Raw genomic sequence first — 16,653 nt, forward strand, 5'->3', positions numbered from 1 at the left:
AGAACTGTAATTGTCTTTTTGCACTAAAATTGTTCTGTTAAATGTTTACGTGGAAGGAAAAGTTTTATGGTTTTAATTAACTAATAAACTTGTTTTTTACTTATCGTTGGAGAGGAGAGTAACCATTTGGAATGAGTGCATTCAACTCAGTAATGTCATGTCATATAACACATTGGTTTCATGGTGTGTACATTCACCAACAAAACACTTAACGTTACAATACATATCTACTGAGTGGCTTAAAACATATATCCACAGAGGGATAGGAGTCGGTATGTTCACCTGGTGATGTTAGATTACAACACACAGGTTTACAACATTCATCTTCGGAGTTGAAAGTAAAGGGTTGAAGTGAGTACATTCAACAAGTGATGTCACATAACTCGTAGATTTATAAATGTGTACATTCACCAGGTGGTGTCACATCATTAACACACAGACTTACAAAAGAGTACATTAGCGATGCCACACAACATATAAGTGTGCAATAGTTATCCACACAGAGAGGAGAGTATGTTTTGCTTTCACGAATGACTGAGCTGACAAAAATCTCTGGAATGCACTTCTCAGTTCAAAGAAGACATTTATTATTATTTCAGCATGAAGTTCCTAAAAAGGAGGTTAGCATGTTAAAAGCACACGTTTAAAAATGGTCACAGCAATGAAAGTAAAATATACCAAAATGATTCTCAACTGCAATGTACACAGCAAAGATATGTAGTTATGATATATTATGCAAAGCAAATAATGAAGTAAAAATTAATCACTGTAGGGCCTGTCCAGCTCTTCATCTTTCTCATGCCAGCAAGACAATGGCCCCTTTCGACTGCAAAAGAGAAAGAGATAACAACCCTCACGGGACAGATATCAGGCATCCGAAGGCAAGAATCCGGGGTATGGCCATCTACTCTTTCGTTGTCGCACCGGGTCTTTTAAACCTTAAAAAACCAGAAGGAGCTTTCTGGAAAAAAACCCTCATTTAGCAATTCAAACATGCTGGCTAATTTAGGTCAGAGTTGAAAGAAACAAGTTGGAACTGGCCAGTTTCCCAAGTTGTCTCCCCCAAGCCCACGCCATTCCCTGCTTGCACTATAAACATCAGTCTGGTACATTCTTATTGTGCTGACTGCCTAAGTCCCCCATAATATGTCCTAGCTCTTCGGTGAGAAAAAGAACGAAAACAAGCACAGATTACAGTGTGGAAAATCACGGGCAGCTTTAACATGGCAGTGTCTAATGCTATGATAAAGTGAACAGGCAGCTAAACTGAATACAAAATGTAGTCTGCAACTGGTGAACACTGGACAACTAATCCAGGTGCAAAGTGGTGGAACACAAAGTCAGTAGTCAAAAACACATATTTCACTACAGAGTAGCAGGTTGGAGTGAGTACATTTACCCAGTGATGTCACATCATAACCCATAGGTTTACAACATATAACTACCAAGTGGAGAGTAGCAGGCTTGAGTGAGTATATTCATTTAGTGGAGTTATAGTGCATTGTTGAGATGTTCAGCGATATTGATAATTTTAAGCCTCTTGCTGAGAAGCACTATGGCATGTCAGAGAAACTGCATGTCTCAGATGTTTACACAGCCTAATACTGAGGCAACAAGGATTTCGAAATTCTGACTGAATACAGCACAAGTGGGTTTGTGTGTTTACAGTCATCAGGTGGTAACAGATCATAAGTTCTTGTGGAGAAAGAATGTGACTGATCTTGAGCTCAGCATACGGAGGCCAAGAGAGTGACGTGATAGTTAACAAATGGTGGCTGAGTGACTCTGGAAGGATGTCATGTAGGAGGTATAAATTTTCTTAGGAAATGTTGCTGTTTCTCTTGAGTAAGGAGATGAACGGGGGGTTTATGAAATGTGCTGGGAGAGCCTTTCCGAAGGGTATTGAGCGTCTAGAGCATAAAACTGAGCGCATTTCCTGGCACTTTTACTAGAAAGGCAGTTTGATAACTTGTTAAGTATCTCTTTCCTCTCGCTACCTCCATCTAAGTCACAAACAGACCAGTTTGAAATATTCATTTGTCCAGAACTGATCTCTTTATGACCGAAGTAGAAGCCACTAGAGCGGCATGCAATCGGTCTCGCATTTGTGAAAGTTAGAGCTTTTGGCACTGAAAATGACAATGTTTTTTTACGTATGTGTTTTTATATGCAATGGAGGGATCATATTTGCATAATGCTATTGTCATTCATATGCCCTCGTGGTGCAGAGCCGTTGTACACATTTTATAAACTAAAATAAGGAAAACAGCTGATAAGGATGAAATTAAATGTTTTTCGCGCTGCTCATCAACCAGGTGTTGCAGTAATTCCCGCCATAATGCACTTCCCCTTCTGGGGAAAACAATGTGGTTGAAAGAAGGACGAGAAAACGAAAGAAGTGGCGGTAACGTGTGTGGATGTGACTAAAATCAATCTGGTCTCTTTGCGACTATGCTGTCTTGCTTTATTTAGTTTTTTTTATCGTTGTTGAAGCAGTGCCTAAAACTCATCTTTGTGTTTTAAAGCAAGAAGATTACTGCCTGTATGCAGCATGAGGGTGTTTAGGGTTTCAAGCATGTGCAGAAAAGCAGGTAACATTAAGCTTGCAGTTGTTGAAACACGTTTAAAATCTTGGTTTTAAACTCTCACAAAGGCATACAGCTGATAAGGATGACACTAAACTTTCCACTGGACCCAGCAGCCAGGTATTGCAGTAACTCCAGGAATGGTGCACTTCCCCTGGGGAAAACAATTTTTTTCAAAGACAGACGAGAAAACGAAAGAAGCGCTTCACTGGCAAACTCACTAAAGTCGTGCTAACGTGTGTGGGTGAGAATAAAACCAATCTGTCCACTTTGCGACCACTCTGTCTTGCTTTATTTTTTATTTTTTAATTTTTTATTTATTGTTCGTTTTCTGAACCTTTTTTTTCTCTCTGTCCCGAGGCTGCACTTTGGAATAGCAAAATGTCAGAAAAAGATTACATTTGCAGGAAAACTGTTCATTTTTTGGATCTGTTTCTTTTGGAAACAAATAAAGGAAAGGAGAGGAAAGGAAAGAGAGAGTAAGAGCTATTTGTTGAAGTCACGTTTTTCAGCAAGTGTAGCATTAATACGACAGATTAAAACTCTTTGGCATGACAGCTGAATGTGAAGGTGGCACCGTGAGGATTGAGACACTCTGTGGATCGAGGCCATGGATGGAGGCTACACCAGAGGCACACCTATTTATTAAGTTCTTGTATCTGAAAATGGCAGAAAAGGAAATACGGTCCCCCGGGGGCAGTGCAAAGAAACTCCCTTTCAAAACCAGCAGCGGTTCAGGAAGGATGGCAGCAATGACTGGAGGGATGGGGTGCAAACGAGGAGGCAACAGATGGCCAACAAAAAGGATCAATTAGTGAAGTCCGCTGAAAGGGAGCAAAGCACCCAAAGGGACACTATTCACCAACCAGAGCAAAGGAATTTGGAAAGGTAGGCCAAACAACCAACCAAAAGTGCTGGGCATGTTAAAAACCCATAGACTAAATACAACATGTCTCGAAGAAACAGCGCAAGTGCAGCCTAGGTGAGACCTAAAAACTGAAGGGAATACCATGCTCCTTTCACGATCTCTACTGAGGTCATAAACATATGAGTTTAATCCCAGAACTGTTCACTTGTCCCTAATGTGGTTTACCACTGATTAGTTACTGATTTTATGAGTAAAGTGTTTTGAGAGTTCGTTAAATGTGAAGGAAAAATGCCCAGATTAAGCTAGATATTCTTGTGAAACACATGTTGGCATATGATATACAGAGTGAGATAATTATTTCGAAATACTAAGAGGTATATGATATAATGGAATGATGCAGCTATTTTGGAACAAAAAGAATAAATAATATAAAAAGGTGTGAACAATGTGCGTTATTTTGAAAAAGATTACACATTATCATTAGAATATTCATAAAGAAATTACAGTATATCAGTGGGTCTCATCATTGACTACTCTATAACCCCCCCCCATCCCTTCCCCCCCACTGAACTACTACAGGAAGCCAGTGACAACTGTATAACTAATGTTATGGCTTGAATATGAAACAGTACACTAAATACAGAGACGAGTATACATCAAACCAGTACATAAACCAGGATTAAATCATGAAATATTTTATTTAGTTCACAAACAAAAAGGCAAAAACCAAATTTAACTTTAATGTGCAGGTTGGAGCTTTTCAAAAAGTACTTTTATTTCCTAAAGATTATGTGATATGCTAGACTCTAGCAAATAACTTTGTCTTGCTCTTGTCTTTTTTGCTCCAATGGATGTTTTTGTCTGTGTATACCACTGTGTCGATTGAGGCAGCCAGTTGTCCCTAATAGATTCTGTTTGCTGTAACTGAGCTGCTACATCGAATCAAGATAATGATATCACTTACTTGTTAGCCTCCAGTTTCAAATGCCTACTCATTTACAGTGTTTTAATTGTTTCAGTTTTGCTTTTTTTATGTATATGTCCTTTAATAATCTCCTACTATTATTTAATTTTATAAGTAATCATTGACCCCCTGAGTAGGTGTCACAGACCCCAAAGGGTCCACTGACTACAGGTTAGGAACCACCGCAATACATATTATGGTGTTCCTTTCCCTAGTGTGCAAATGTCTTTCTATTCACATACACCAACCCTTTTAACCCTCAATTTCTACAGGTTTAGTCATTTCAAGCTTTCCTATAATCTGAGCCCATCTCTGCTAGCCATCATGAGTCGCAAAGTAAATAACATTCTATAATATCTGTGTAGACTAATATTGGACCATATTCACAGTCATTCTATTTTCTTATTTGGTGATGGCATTGTCTTTGGGATCACATCCATGCTTCCAATGATCCCTTTGCAGAATCCCCACCACCAAGTCATTTTTGCCTGTATTAAAATGATTAGTGTTCCTCCTGACAGTCACCCTTTATTATGGAGAATCCGAAATTGAACATCTGGAACAAAAGGGCAAGCTCCCTCCTTTTTTTAAAATACGGAGTTTGCTGATTGGTTAAGTAACTTGTGCTTTGTTGTTTAGCGAAAAATCTTTGGCAGAAAAATCAGGTGGCAGTTTACAGACTGATAAATGTCTGTGGAAAAGAGAATCTCTCAGGTGGGTGTTAGAGGGGAAAGCAAGACGAGCATTGTTTTGCTGCCTGCATTGAAAACACAGACACCCACATACAGCTGGAAACCATCTGTCGGTGCATTTTAATCCATGCTGCAGTGTCACTTCAAATATTTTCCTTGCAGCGAGAGCAGAAATCACTAGCATCCCGCTCTTTCCCACACTACCAATTATCTTCATACTGGTTGAAAATCATTTCTGTGTGTTTGTGAGAAATAAGTAATGCTTAGTTAACCCGCCTATTTATAGAGACATGCCTTAGCGGGCTCAATAGTTCACGTTTTGAGTGCTGCGCTGTTGTCTTTGTTAGTGTTTGGCTGTATTGTTTAAAAAATGAAAGAAAAAATCATTTCAGCATACTGGAGATAAACACATATGTAATGTAGCTTAAAGCTGTCCATTGAATTCCATCTTTTCTTTCTTAATAAATTGCATGTTTATTTTTCAAATACTTTTCACTAATGAAGCTCGAATTTACAACCAGTAAGGAAGTGTCGGAACATAAAGGGAAATGCTTGCCAAGGCCTATTGTCCGTGACAGGGCCATTTAGTCCTATGTAGTATCCCAGGCAGCATGTGTATGGCCCTTCTGGATGTGTCATGCTAAGTACACCTTCTGCCTAAAACACCAGGTTAGTGAGTGCAGAAGATTACCCTTCTGGTTTAATGAAAAAGAAAAGTAGTTGCCTAAATGTGAGTAGTGGAAGGATACAAGCCTGCCAATCAGAAGAATCAAAAGAGGTTATGCTCCATGGGAAGGACAAACACAGGACGAGGGAAGGAAGCCGTCGAACAGGAAGCAAGCAAACAAGAGTGATAATAAAGCCAACAAATGGTAAGCATTGGGCCGGTTGTACGCCCACTGGAAGTTCACAGTAGATATCTCACAACCAGACAGCTTGTTCTGTCTGGTAGGTGAGCCTACAAAATTTATGGTGCTGCTGCTTTGATGTTTGGTCCTTTCTGCCCTAGTGCTGTTGTGAGGACTCATGAAAATGGTAACTGGAATTTGAGTAAAACAAAAATGTCATACTCTTTGTAACATTCAGTGATTAACATTACAATGTCATACGCATTTTTATTTTCAAGCAAATGAACATAAAAAAGAATGAATAAATGAAACCATTTATTAAGTGGTAACAGCTACCCAACTGGGTGCCATGGGGCTACTCACTATATGGTCCGAGCTTAGCACAAGAGTAAAACATTTTAAACATCTAAGACATGTTTTAAAGTTTCCCTCGGCCCTCAAAGTTCAGGCACAGCTTCCCAAATCTTGGGGGCTAAAACAGGAGAAGCCTCTAGCAGTCTTGCATCAGCAGAACATAGTGCTTGCCAGAGAAAATAATGAATCAATCTAAATTTTATGAAAAGCGTCACCTTATAGAATGTCCTGTGACAAAAGCAGAAGACTTTAAAACGTAATTGTTTTTGGTCCTGGAGCCTATGCAGCCTTTCGTAAGAGGTCTGCCATATGACCACAGGGAGGCAGACCTAAAGCAGTCCTGGAAGCTGCATTCTGGACCTGTTGAATACTCTGAATAGCTTTCTTTGGGAGTCCTAAATACAAAGAATTAATCACTTCACAGTAATAATCAATAATTAGTGCACAATAAAATAACTGCACAAAATACACTCTGTTGGGAACCTCTCTGAAGCATCCTTAAATAGTAGAAACATGAAGACCTGATAGCATTGGTTTGTTTAGTAAAAGATAATGTGCCGTCCATTATGATGCTGCTCCGTTTTATCTCTGATAACTTTGAACAAATGATTATGTATCCACCCTTAGACTGCTCTCAACCATTTTTAGAAATTCTGCACAAACACTCCTGAGTCATTTGCAAATTAAACTTCAATTTTCGTGTCGTCTAAATATGGCACTCCAAATCCATGGCTTTGAATAAAGTCTGTTAGGGGCGTCAGACTCTAAGCAGATGTAGAACCCTACACTCTAGAATTTTTGCCTCAGACATGAATAGCTTCATAAATTCTGATTGGGTCCGATTGGACAAAAGCAATTCAAGCCACTTTAGAGCTTGATCATGAATTCCTAGCACACTAAGGGCCTGATTACGGCCTTGGCGGAGGGGATTACTCTGTCCCAAAAGTGACAGATATACCGTCCTCTGTTTCACAAGTTCTGTAGACTATAATGGAGCTTGTAATACGGCGGGCGGCATATCCATCATGTTTGGGATGGAGTAATCCCTTCCGCCAAGGTTGTAATGAGGCCCTAAGTCTACAACAGAGTGAGTGGTGAGAAACTGTGTTGAAAGCCACACTTAAGTCAAACAAGATATGTGCTGCACTCCTCCCTCTGTCCAAATGCACCCAGATATCTTCTGTAACTCCGAGCAAGGCAACCTCCTGCTCCTGTAATGGGTGAAACCCGGGTTGGACAGAATTCAATTAATTGTTGGAGTCAATGTATGATGACAGCTGGAGATATTAACCTCCATTTCCAGTACTTTTTGGGAAAAGGCAGAAGGAATATTGAACGATAATAACTTAGCACCTTTGGATCTGCCTGCAGCTCCTTCAGCAATGGGACCACATATAGCTTCTATCCATGATTAGGAGACTATTGCTAATACCCCCAAAAATATTACAGTTCCATTCCCTGCAGGACAATTAAATCACTTGTCAACTTATATATAGAAGTTAGGCAAGCATCATTAGGGGATCCTGATTTATTCTTGGCCACAAATGTTCTTAATGCCTTCAGGCCAAATGCTTGCAAAAGGCCTAATGTTGAGTTACCAGCCCAAGCACCCTCGATTTCCTTACAGAGGTTACTGTAAGTCTTCTTCTCTATCAATAATGGGCACATTTTTAGTATTTTTTTCCTCACAATAGAAATAAATCGATTTGCAAAAATAAAGAGGGCTTGATCAATGCACTCACTGTTAAAGGTTAAACAATTTATTTTCCCACTCCAAATGCTTCTCTACCAAAGTTTTGTGCAAACTAGATAGTTGAGGAGAAATACGACCCCTTAGCATTCTTACCAAAAGTTTTCTATACTTTCAAGTTCAGAAGAGTATGAAATCCATACTGTGATCGATTTTTACACATTGTCTCTCTAAGAGTTAGCAGTGATGCTTCTCCACTGCCAAGTCTGAGGAACATCGTGTGGTTGGTAGAGGGGCCGTTTTAGAGTATACCTTCTTAACTGGAGTCGTGGGATCTAATACGGTGGCAATCCACTCCCCAAAGTTAGTGACTTTAGTCCCTATATTAGTGGTGACTACTCTTTTAGTCAAGACCAAGGGTATACAGATATACAACTGCCTCCCAGTGTTCATATGGTAAATTTCGAAGTCTCATTAAACGCCAAATAGAATCCTCAGTTAATTGCTGGAAGGGAAAGCTCTTGGGGTATCTGTGACAATATTGTCAGATGAAGAAAACATACTGTCTAATGTATGACCTTCTTGATTTTGTAGGTTGCTGTACTAACTGCTTTAGTCCTAAAAAGTACACATACCTCCGGTTTATCTTCCAGCTCGACAATACATTTACATTACCTGGCAATGCAGAATCTCTCTTTGCAGGCACAATATAAGTTGGGTCCATCATGGTGTGGCAGATTTCTGCTGATGGTCCTGGAGGGCGATAGACAAAAAGCCCTTTGGCAAAGGCTGTGGCTGTTAACATGTATCTGAGAAAACAGCATTTCAACAAACTCAAATGCTGTGTTGTGAGCCACAGGCATTTTTAAATTGGTGTGATAGATATTCACTAGAGGGCCTTAGTTCTATTTCCCCTATTTTTATTTGGAAGGCCATCTGCACTGGTTTGGCAATATCTGGACCCGAAGAGGCCTTGAGCCAAGACTCAGTAATCAAAAATATATCAGTTTTATTTATCTCAGTCAATAGAGTAATTGTTGCTGCGTGGCAGGGTAAGGAGTAAACATTTAAAAACGTACAATTAACTTTCTTAAAAGAACTAGAAAGAAACGTTTGCAAGGAATCTTCCTTGTGTGCCTCGGTCTTCTTTGGTTTACAAGCTTTTTATTAAGTGAAACGCCTCCCCTCACCTTCTCGGAATTTGTGTACCAGAGGGATTTCAAAGCTTACCTGGATTATTATAAATGGCATGACTGGTGCTACCGGGTCACAGAGGGGATTACCTTTGGTGGACTTTTGAAGCATCAATAATGCGGCGACTGGGTGGATGTGAAGCCAGTCTGTTTAAATAGAGAGCTGATGGGCGGCACATAATCACCTTGTAGACTGGACCGCCGACTGCACTTCTTCCAAAACGCAGAATGGTGTTTAGTCTAAGGTGGAGAGCCAAGCAGAATCTCCCGCTTCTTACTCCCACCCTATAGTGCTAATAACATGTAAAAATTGTATCAAGCCCTGACCAGGCCACTAATGTCCCTTGCCAAGTCCCAGTCCAGTTAAAAACCCTAAGAGTATCTTATTAATATATATCTCTGCTACTGGCAAAATAGATTATAAAAATCAAAGTTATTAAGATTGCACAACAAATGGAGCTCATATAACTGTATTTAGTATTTTAGTTTACACTGCCATGGAAAGGCTGGTGGAATGGATGTGTCAGGGGCCCCTGGGGTCCCCTGCACTCCCCATGCACTTGGCATGGGAACTGCAGGGGCCCCTATGTACAGCCCTGTCGCTCATTCCACTGCCCGAAATACCGGACGAGTGCTGCTTCACCTGCAGCACCGCCACATTGGCGTCAATGTTAAGGCCCTGTTTACGGAAACACTGTTTGTTTCCACCCGCCGGCCCTGTAGTGAACTCCTAATAGGGCCGGTGGGGTTCAGGCTGCACAGGCAGCCTGAAGGCGGGAAGAGAGGCCGCCTGCCGCACTCGTAATGAGGGCCATAATATTTGTAGAATGGTTTTACTGTCATAGCCACAGAGCCATCAGTTTTGCCTTCCCCAAACTTTTTTCCATGTGGTGTCCAATGTTAGTTGAAAATATACCCGTTTGAAAGTTAATGCACATTATTTTCACATTGGTTTTTATATTGGTTGAGAAGCGGTGCTGTAAGTATAAATGCCATAGGTCAGGGGTCTCTGACCCTTGCTGTAGTGAGAGCTACGTCTGATCAGTAAAAATCTAAGTGAGCTACTGAACTCACATGCATTGTTACCAGACACCCCCACACCCAGCTTCATTGACTTTAAGCCTAACGTTCAAAGACTCAGATACTATGGTTTGAAAAAAATACTTTGACTTGGGGCACTATGACAGGGCTGCCATGTGGGTCAGTGAGAGTGTTGTCTTTGTGGATGTATGAACATGTATCCATATGGATGGAATATATTTGCATGGGCGACTGAGAGCCTGTATTGTATGCACTTGCAGCATAGGATATACCTTTCACTATATATAGCACCGTTACATGTATAACACAAACATACACTCATGTTTTTTTAAATGGGAGAAATTTTAAATGCAGGAACATGTTCTGCAAAAATATTCATAATATGGAACATTTTTCTGCACTTTAAATTTCGCTCATTTAAAAAAAAAATGGTTGTATTTTTCAGCTATATGAATGGCATAGAGTCCACTGGTCAAGGGAAGCAAGAGGCTTGTTTTTTGTAAAACTTTGAAATACCAGAAAATTAAAATGAAAAGTTAACTTAATCATTTAGGTGACTTTTCATTTTAATTTTCTCCTATTTAAAAGCATTCAGAAACATCATTTTGTTCACAGCTCCAATATTGAGTTGACAAGGACTTTTATTGAAGACTTAAATATTTCAGTGCTTCAGTTGTTCACCTCTGTGCCCCTGTCCCAGACTGAGTCATAAATCTGACTGAGCACTGCTCATTATCAGGCCCTGCTACCTGCATCCTGAAGATAATAATGTGAAATAAACCCAGCCTTCACTAAACCCTTAGAAAGACTTTATGACCTTATGGTTATTTAAAAATGAACTCGGGCTGTGAGCTACTCTGAAGGTGTCTGGGAGCTTCTGGGAGCTCAGATAGACTGGTTGGAGACACTTGTCATAGGTTGTAGTCTTATAATTTAATTACCGACTTCTCATGCAAATCACTTAATTGCCCAGTGCCTAAAAAAAATGAAATGTATTTGTGTAATCCCCAGGTGATATAAACACTCTTGTTGATCATCTCCCCGCTCACCATGTAATCTATTGTGCTTCACTCCTACCTCGCCCTGTTGATGACCAGTAAATCACTTGAACTGTATTTCCATATACCATAGGGTGCCTCTTCAATGGACATTCATAGCTGTAGGCACTCTGCATCTAATGTCTGAGTCTATGGCACCATTTTTTGTTTCTCATGGACTTTTGGGCTGCTCCTTGTTTTTAGTTGTCACTATAACTTAGTGTGCTCGCTCGTTTTATATATGGACACTGTTGTCCTTTCTGAATCATTATGGTGTAATATTTCATAAATTGCTCATTTATGTGACAGTGTGCTTACTTTTTTTCAGTCATTTATTTGATGTAAAAATTGATGTAAACCAGCAGCTGCTTGAATTATAATTTAAAGTACACCTTGTTGGAACATTCTTGATTCAAAATAGCCAAGCACAACCTCTACCTGTTAATAAAGAGGATACTCTTTCTTCTAGCTCCCGTTACATGTAAGGTGTTAACAGTGTTTGGTTCTGAGGGTTGGAGGGCGAAAGGAAAGAGCAGGTGAACTGAAGATTACTATTACAAGATTGTTTATTTAATGCCGGTGCCATATAAGGCATCCACCACATTTTAAGTGAAATAACTCTTTTTTTTAAATTCAAATTTGAATGGACTTTCTACAGTAAAAAGTAGCACAAATATGATCATGTTCACTTACATTCATTCAAACCTTTTTTCAGATCTCATACAAAGACATCAATTATCAGTTTGGCTTCTGTAATATAATATTTCTGTAATTCCTTTTTGTGTCTAAATATTTGTCCTTTGCTTGTGAGACTGGGGTCCTGAACGATGCTATATTAACTGCATAACAAGCGTAACCCATCGCACAGAACACAGGATGCATCTGTAACTCGCGACCCATGGGTTCCAAACCTACAGGAAAGAGACATCTCAAAGGGTAATGGGTGGGGTAAAGATGACGAAAACTTAAAGGAAGAGGACAGGAGGGAGTGGATAAAGAGGGTAGATGGTCAAGTGCGGTGAAAGGAGAGGTATGACCCACCTATGGGGCCAACCGGATCCCTGTGGAGGGACAGGGCATAGTGGTCTCTCAGTATGAGTAATCTAGACTATTTTGTAACCAGAGTTTCAAATAAAGTCAAGGCTATCAACTAAGGTAGAGCGGTGATTAAACCCAGGATCAAGTTGAAGTTCCATCTGATCGTGTGGGCAACAGTATCCAGACAAGGCAAGCCTGCCATTTTGCAACATTTGCTTTCTTCTGTCCATGGACGACAGCTGATAAAAAGGCAGTGACTGATAAAAACGTGTCCTACAACTCCTTAATGGATCCAAGAAACTGTTGCCTATTAAGTGGTTATAGTTAGCTTTCTGTAGTTGCCTAGCCGCCATTCAGGACCACAGTGGCTTCCTGCAGTGTGTCGAACTTGCGTGAAGAGGTGAAGTATTTTTAGCCATGCTTCATAAAATCTCAAATGTTAAAAACCCAAAGGTTTATACTCACCCAACTGCTCACAGCTAACCTTGCTTTTTTCTCCATCACTGTCTTCAGGTTTACTGGAACTGACCATGTGAGAGAAAATGTCTGTTGAATGTGCTCCTTTCTTTGTTTTTTCAAAAGTATTTGGCATCTTGAGATCAATCTATTAGGTTCATTGTGACAAGTGACTGGCTTGGTTCCACTCAAAGATAGTCTCAGTCTTCACTCTTCTACTGATGCATTACTCAAACTGACGTTTTCAGCCTTAACTTAGCCCCTGGTAGAGAGAGAGGGTCGTAGTCCTTGTGTCACTCTGTGGCCCTGCCAGGTTGCCATCTCTGTCTGGATAAATCATTATGGTTGGGGAAATCATTATTGTCCGAAGGCACCAATGCAGGATCAGATGTGCAACAGCCTTTTCTGTCTATCAGAGTTCCCTCTATCTCCACAGCTCTGCTCTCTGCCAACAATCTAGGGCTTACTGGGTGACTTGGTCACTCCTACCCCTCTGAAATGCTGCTCCCATTTGATCGCTTGACTCTGAACAACAATGATTCCCTTTTTCACAGTAGACTGGGGGCATGGGTGTTACTGGTGTAATAAATTAAAGTAGCGGAGCTCCCTGAATCCGCTGTTGTCTCAGCGACATCTTGGCCACACCTTCATGAAAGTACTCTTAATGAGGGTCTTTTGACATCCTGGGCCATTCTACCATTTTAGAAAAACTGTCATCAGTGGCTGTGGTATCATTAGCCTGATCTTACTCCTCTTGATGTAATAATGACATGTTTTTGACTCTTTGTTAAAACAATAAAATTTAATTTTTGCTTGGAACCCCGAGCTATGAGCTGATTTTCAAGTTGCCCAATTATGTTTCTTGTTAATTATGTCTCTTGTTAGGCATAACCTATGGAAAAAAGTTATGTAGGAGTGGAAAACTTTATCAACCTCTTACAGTGGGTCTCCATTTGTTGAAGGATCTAAGGTAGAGTCTGGGTCCTCCCCTTTTTTTTATATTTTTTTTTTTACCCATCACTGTGAAATTAGGTCGTGAGCGGACGCAGAATGTGCTCAGCTAATGGTGTGTGTTGGAAGCACTTTGCTCAAGTGCACTTGGACCGAGATTGATCACAGCATGATGAAAGGGCTTTTTGTTGGTGAGTATTGTCAAAACAAATCGTTGCTCTTCTTGCTTCTGGTGAAACATTTTTACCAACAATTAGCCTATTTTTCTCTTATCGTGCCTGGTGAGTGTGTTTTTATTCAGGGTGTTTATCGCCCATACCGCCCTTTTGTTCCCTCACCCGTCCCCTTCGCCATATTTTTTATTTTTGAATTTACATTGCACATTGCATTGTTTTATTTTTTCCCTTGTTTAGCGCTTTGAAAACGACACCCCTTTACTTTCTTGTGCAACCCAGTAACATAAATGCTTCTGATGGATACAACTACCTGTGGATTCCTCACCTTATGAATTCTCCCATGCGCCAGCATCCGACGGAAAATCTTCTTCCCAGCTCTCCATGTCGACGAGGACGTCACAATTGCACAGCTCCACGCGACTCCGTCTGATATCACTGTGCCAATAAGAGGTCCTCGCCGGTGTGCTGACGTCCGTTCCCTTTTTTCTGTGCCTTCGACACTAACGTTTTTCTCCTAGCTTTCGCTACTGTTGAAGGTGTTGCATCTTGTTACTGGTTACAATCCTGTTTCTGGTTACAATGTCTCCTCCCAAGAAGTAGGGATTTTAGCCATGTCGAGAGTGCGGGGATTGCATGTCGGTTACTGACCCTCATGATGATTGCCTTTGGTGACTGAGCTCCAAGCATGACGTCGAGGAGTGTGTATCCTGCCAAAGCATGAATCCTAAGGCTCTGAAAGAGAGGGATGCCTAACTCTTTTTGGCCAAGGCAAAGAAGGGGCATAAGAGTAATCACAGGTCCTCTTCCCATACTTTGTCGAAGAGACACAAGAAGCAACGTCGTCTTGACTCTCGACGTCGTTCAGTTTGGAGCCGTTCAAGATCAAGGTCTCCATCTCAGCGGCGCCATACGACGTGAGAGGTTAGTCTGACTGTGACTCCACAACATCAGAGCCCTCAGGCTTCTCCGGCGCTGTCGGTTTTCGAGGTAGTTGCACCTCCGGAGAGTCCTCGATTTTTCACCTGCTGTACATGATTTGGATGTTCAGCAAGCGCAGGTGCAACATGGAGACCAGCGGTATCCTGCCTTCCTCCCACTCCTTTTCATATGCCTCAGTGGGATCTGAATCTCGTTTTAACTTTTTTTAATGGAGTCACCGTTCAAACTCATGCATTCTTGCCTGCTAAGGTTTCTAGTTCATAAAACTGTTTTTCTGGTAGCTATAACCTCGGCTAGGCGGGTTGGTGAGCTTCAAGCTCTTTCTGTTAAACCCCTCTTTACCTTGTTCTTTCTGGATAAAGTGGTGCTGAAAACCAGGGCGGCTTTCCTACCAAAAGTTGTCACTCCTTTTCATATAAGGCAAACCATTACTCTTCCATCTTTCTACCCTCCTCCTCACCCCTCGAAGGAGGAAGAGAGGCTTCACCGTTTGGACCCTAAAAGGGCTCTTAGTTTTTATATTGAGAGGACGAAAGACTTTCACCTGGAGGACCAGCTGTTCGTGGGGTATATTGGACAGAGGAAGGGCAGAGCAGTCCATAAAAGAACAATCTCCAGGTGGGTCATTCTTCATATCAAGATTTGCTACTCGTTGGCAAAGAAAGTTCCCTCTTAGGGTATCAGAGCCCACTCCACCAGGGCTAAGTCCGCTACTTTGGTCCTGGCAAGGGGGGTTCCGGTGGTGGATATTTGCAAGGCAGCAACTTGGGCGTTCCTCTACACCTTCGCAAAGCATTTATTGCTTGGACTCAGAGGTTAGGAGGGACGGCCATTTTGCACGATCTGTATTGCAGGATTTCTTGGTGTAATCAGTCAGGCACCCACCTCTGAGTGCGGTACTGCTTTGGGACTCTATTCATAAGGTGAGGAATCCACAGGTAGTTGTATCCATCAGACAAACAAGTTACTTACCTTTTGTAACGCTTTTTCTGGTGGATACAATAGCTACCTGTGGATTCCTCACAGTCCCACCCACCTCCCCGTTGCCTTTCTGGTTACACTAAGATGTGTGGTTTTATAGGTGTATATACATTGTGATGTTTTTCTGTATATATAAATGATAGTTTTGATCCTATTGCATCATGGTGGTTTTATGTATATATGTATTTATTGGAGCTATTGTGAAGTCGGTTTTCACCTGTTCGCCTCAAAGGCACGTAAAAAATGGGTGAAACTGACGTTAGCACACTGGCGAGGACCTCTTATTGGCACGGTGACGTCAGACGGAGTCGCATGGAGCCGTGCAATTGTGACGTCCTCGTCGACGTGGAGAGCTGGGAAGAAGGTTTTCCGTCGGATGCTGGCGCATGGGAGAATTCATAAGGTGAGGAATCCACAGGTAGCTATTGTATCCACCAGAAAAAGCGTTACCGAAGGTAAGTAACTTGTTCTTTTTGTATTTTAATTGCCATACTACGCTGTTTCTAGCAAGGACAACCACAATGAAATTAACACATTATCCAGTGTTACTGCAATACATGTTGTACTACTTTTGTCACAGTGCTCTATTTTTGTGTTACATTTGCATATGTAAACGGGTGTATTCCTGCTTTCCCTCATGCATGTGAGGCCCCACCTGCCCCCTTCCTGGCACCAGTATTTTATTGGTGCAACATGTAAAAAGCACGTATACATCCTTAAACATGGTCGTAGATAGCTATTTGCAGAGATCTCCCAAACGTCTACAGCTCGTTATTAGACAGCGTAGCCTTTATCTTGCTTCACAGGCTTTGTGAACCCTAAATGTTTCGAGGATTAAAG

At 41.2% G+C, this 16,653-nt stretch overlaps 1 protein-coding gene across 2 annotated transcripts in view; it reads left to right on the forward strand.

Moving 5' to 3' along the window:
• KIAA0930 (KIAA0930 ortholog) overlaps positions 1-16,653 on the forward strand; it is a 415,468-nt gene that overhangs the window by 41,411 nt on the left and 357,404 nt on the right. Inside the window, exon 1 of one of the 2 annotated variants that reach the window (XM_069228264.1) lies at positions 13,815-13,908. The exons of the other annotated variant lie outside the window; for it this stretch is intronic. Within the exon in view, the coding sequence (XP_069084365.1) occupies positions 13,830-13,908 (79 nt within the window). The 5' untranslated portion in view covers positions 13,815-13,829. Of the gene's footprint in view, positions 1-13,814; positions 13,909-16,653 lie in introns of those variants that run through there. 2 annotated transcript variants of the gene reach the window in all.

This window comes from Pleurodeles waltl, chromosome 4_1 (genome assembly GCF_031143425.1).
Source record: "Pleurodeles waltl isolate 20211129_DDA chromosome 4_1, aPleWal1.hap1.20221129, whole genome shotgun sequence".
In the NCBI taxonomy this organism is placed as follows: domain Eukaryota; kingdom Metazoa; phylum Chordata; class Amphibia; order Caudata; family Salamandridae; genus Pleurodeles; species Pleurodeles waltl.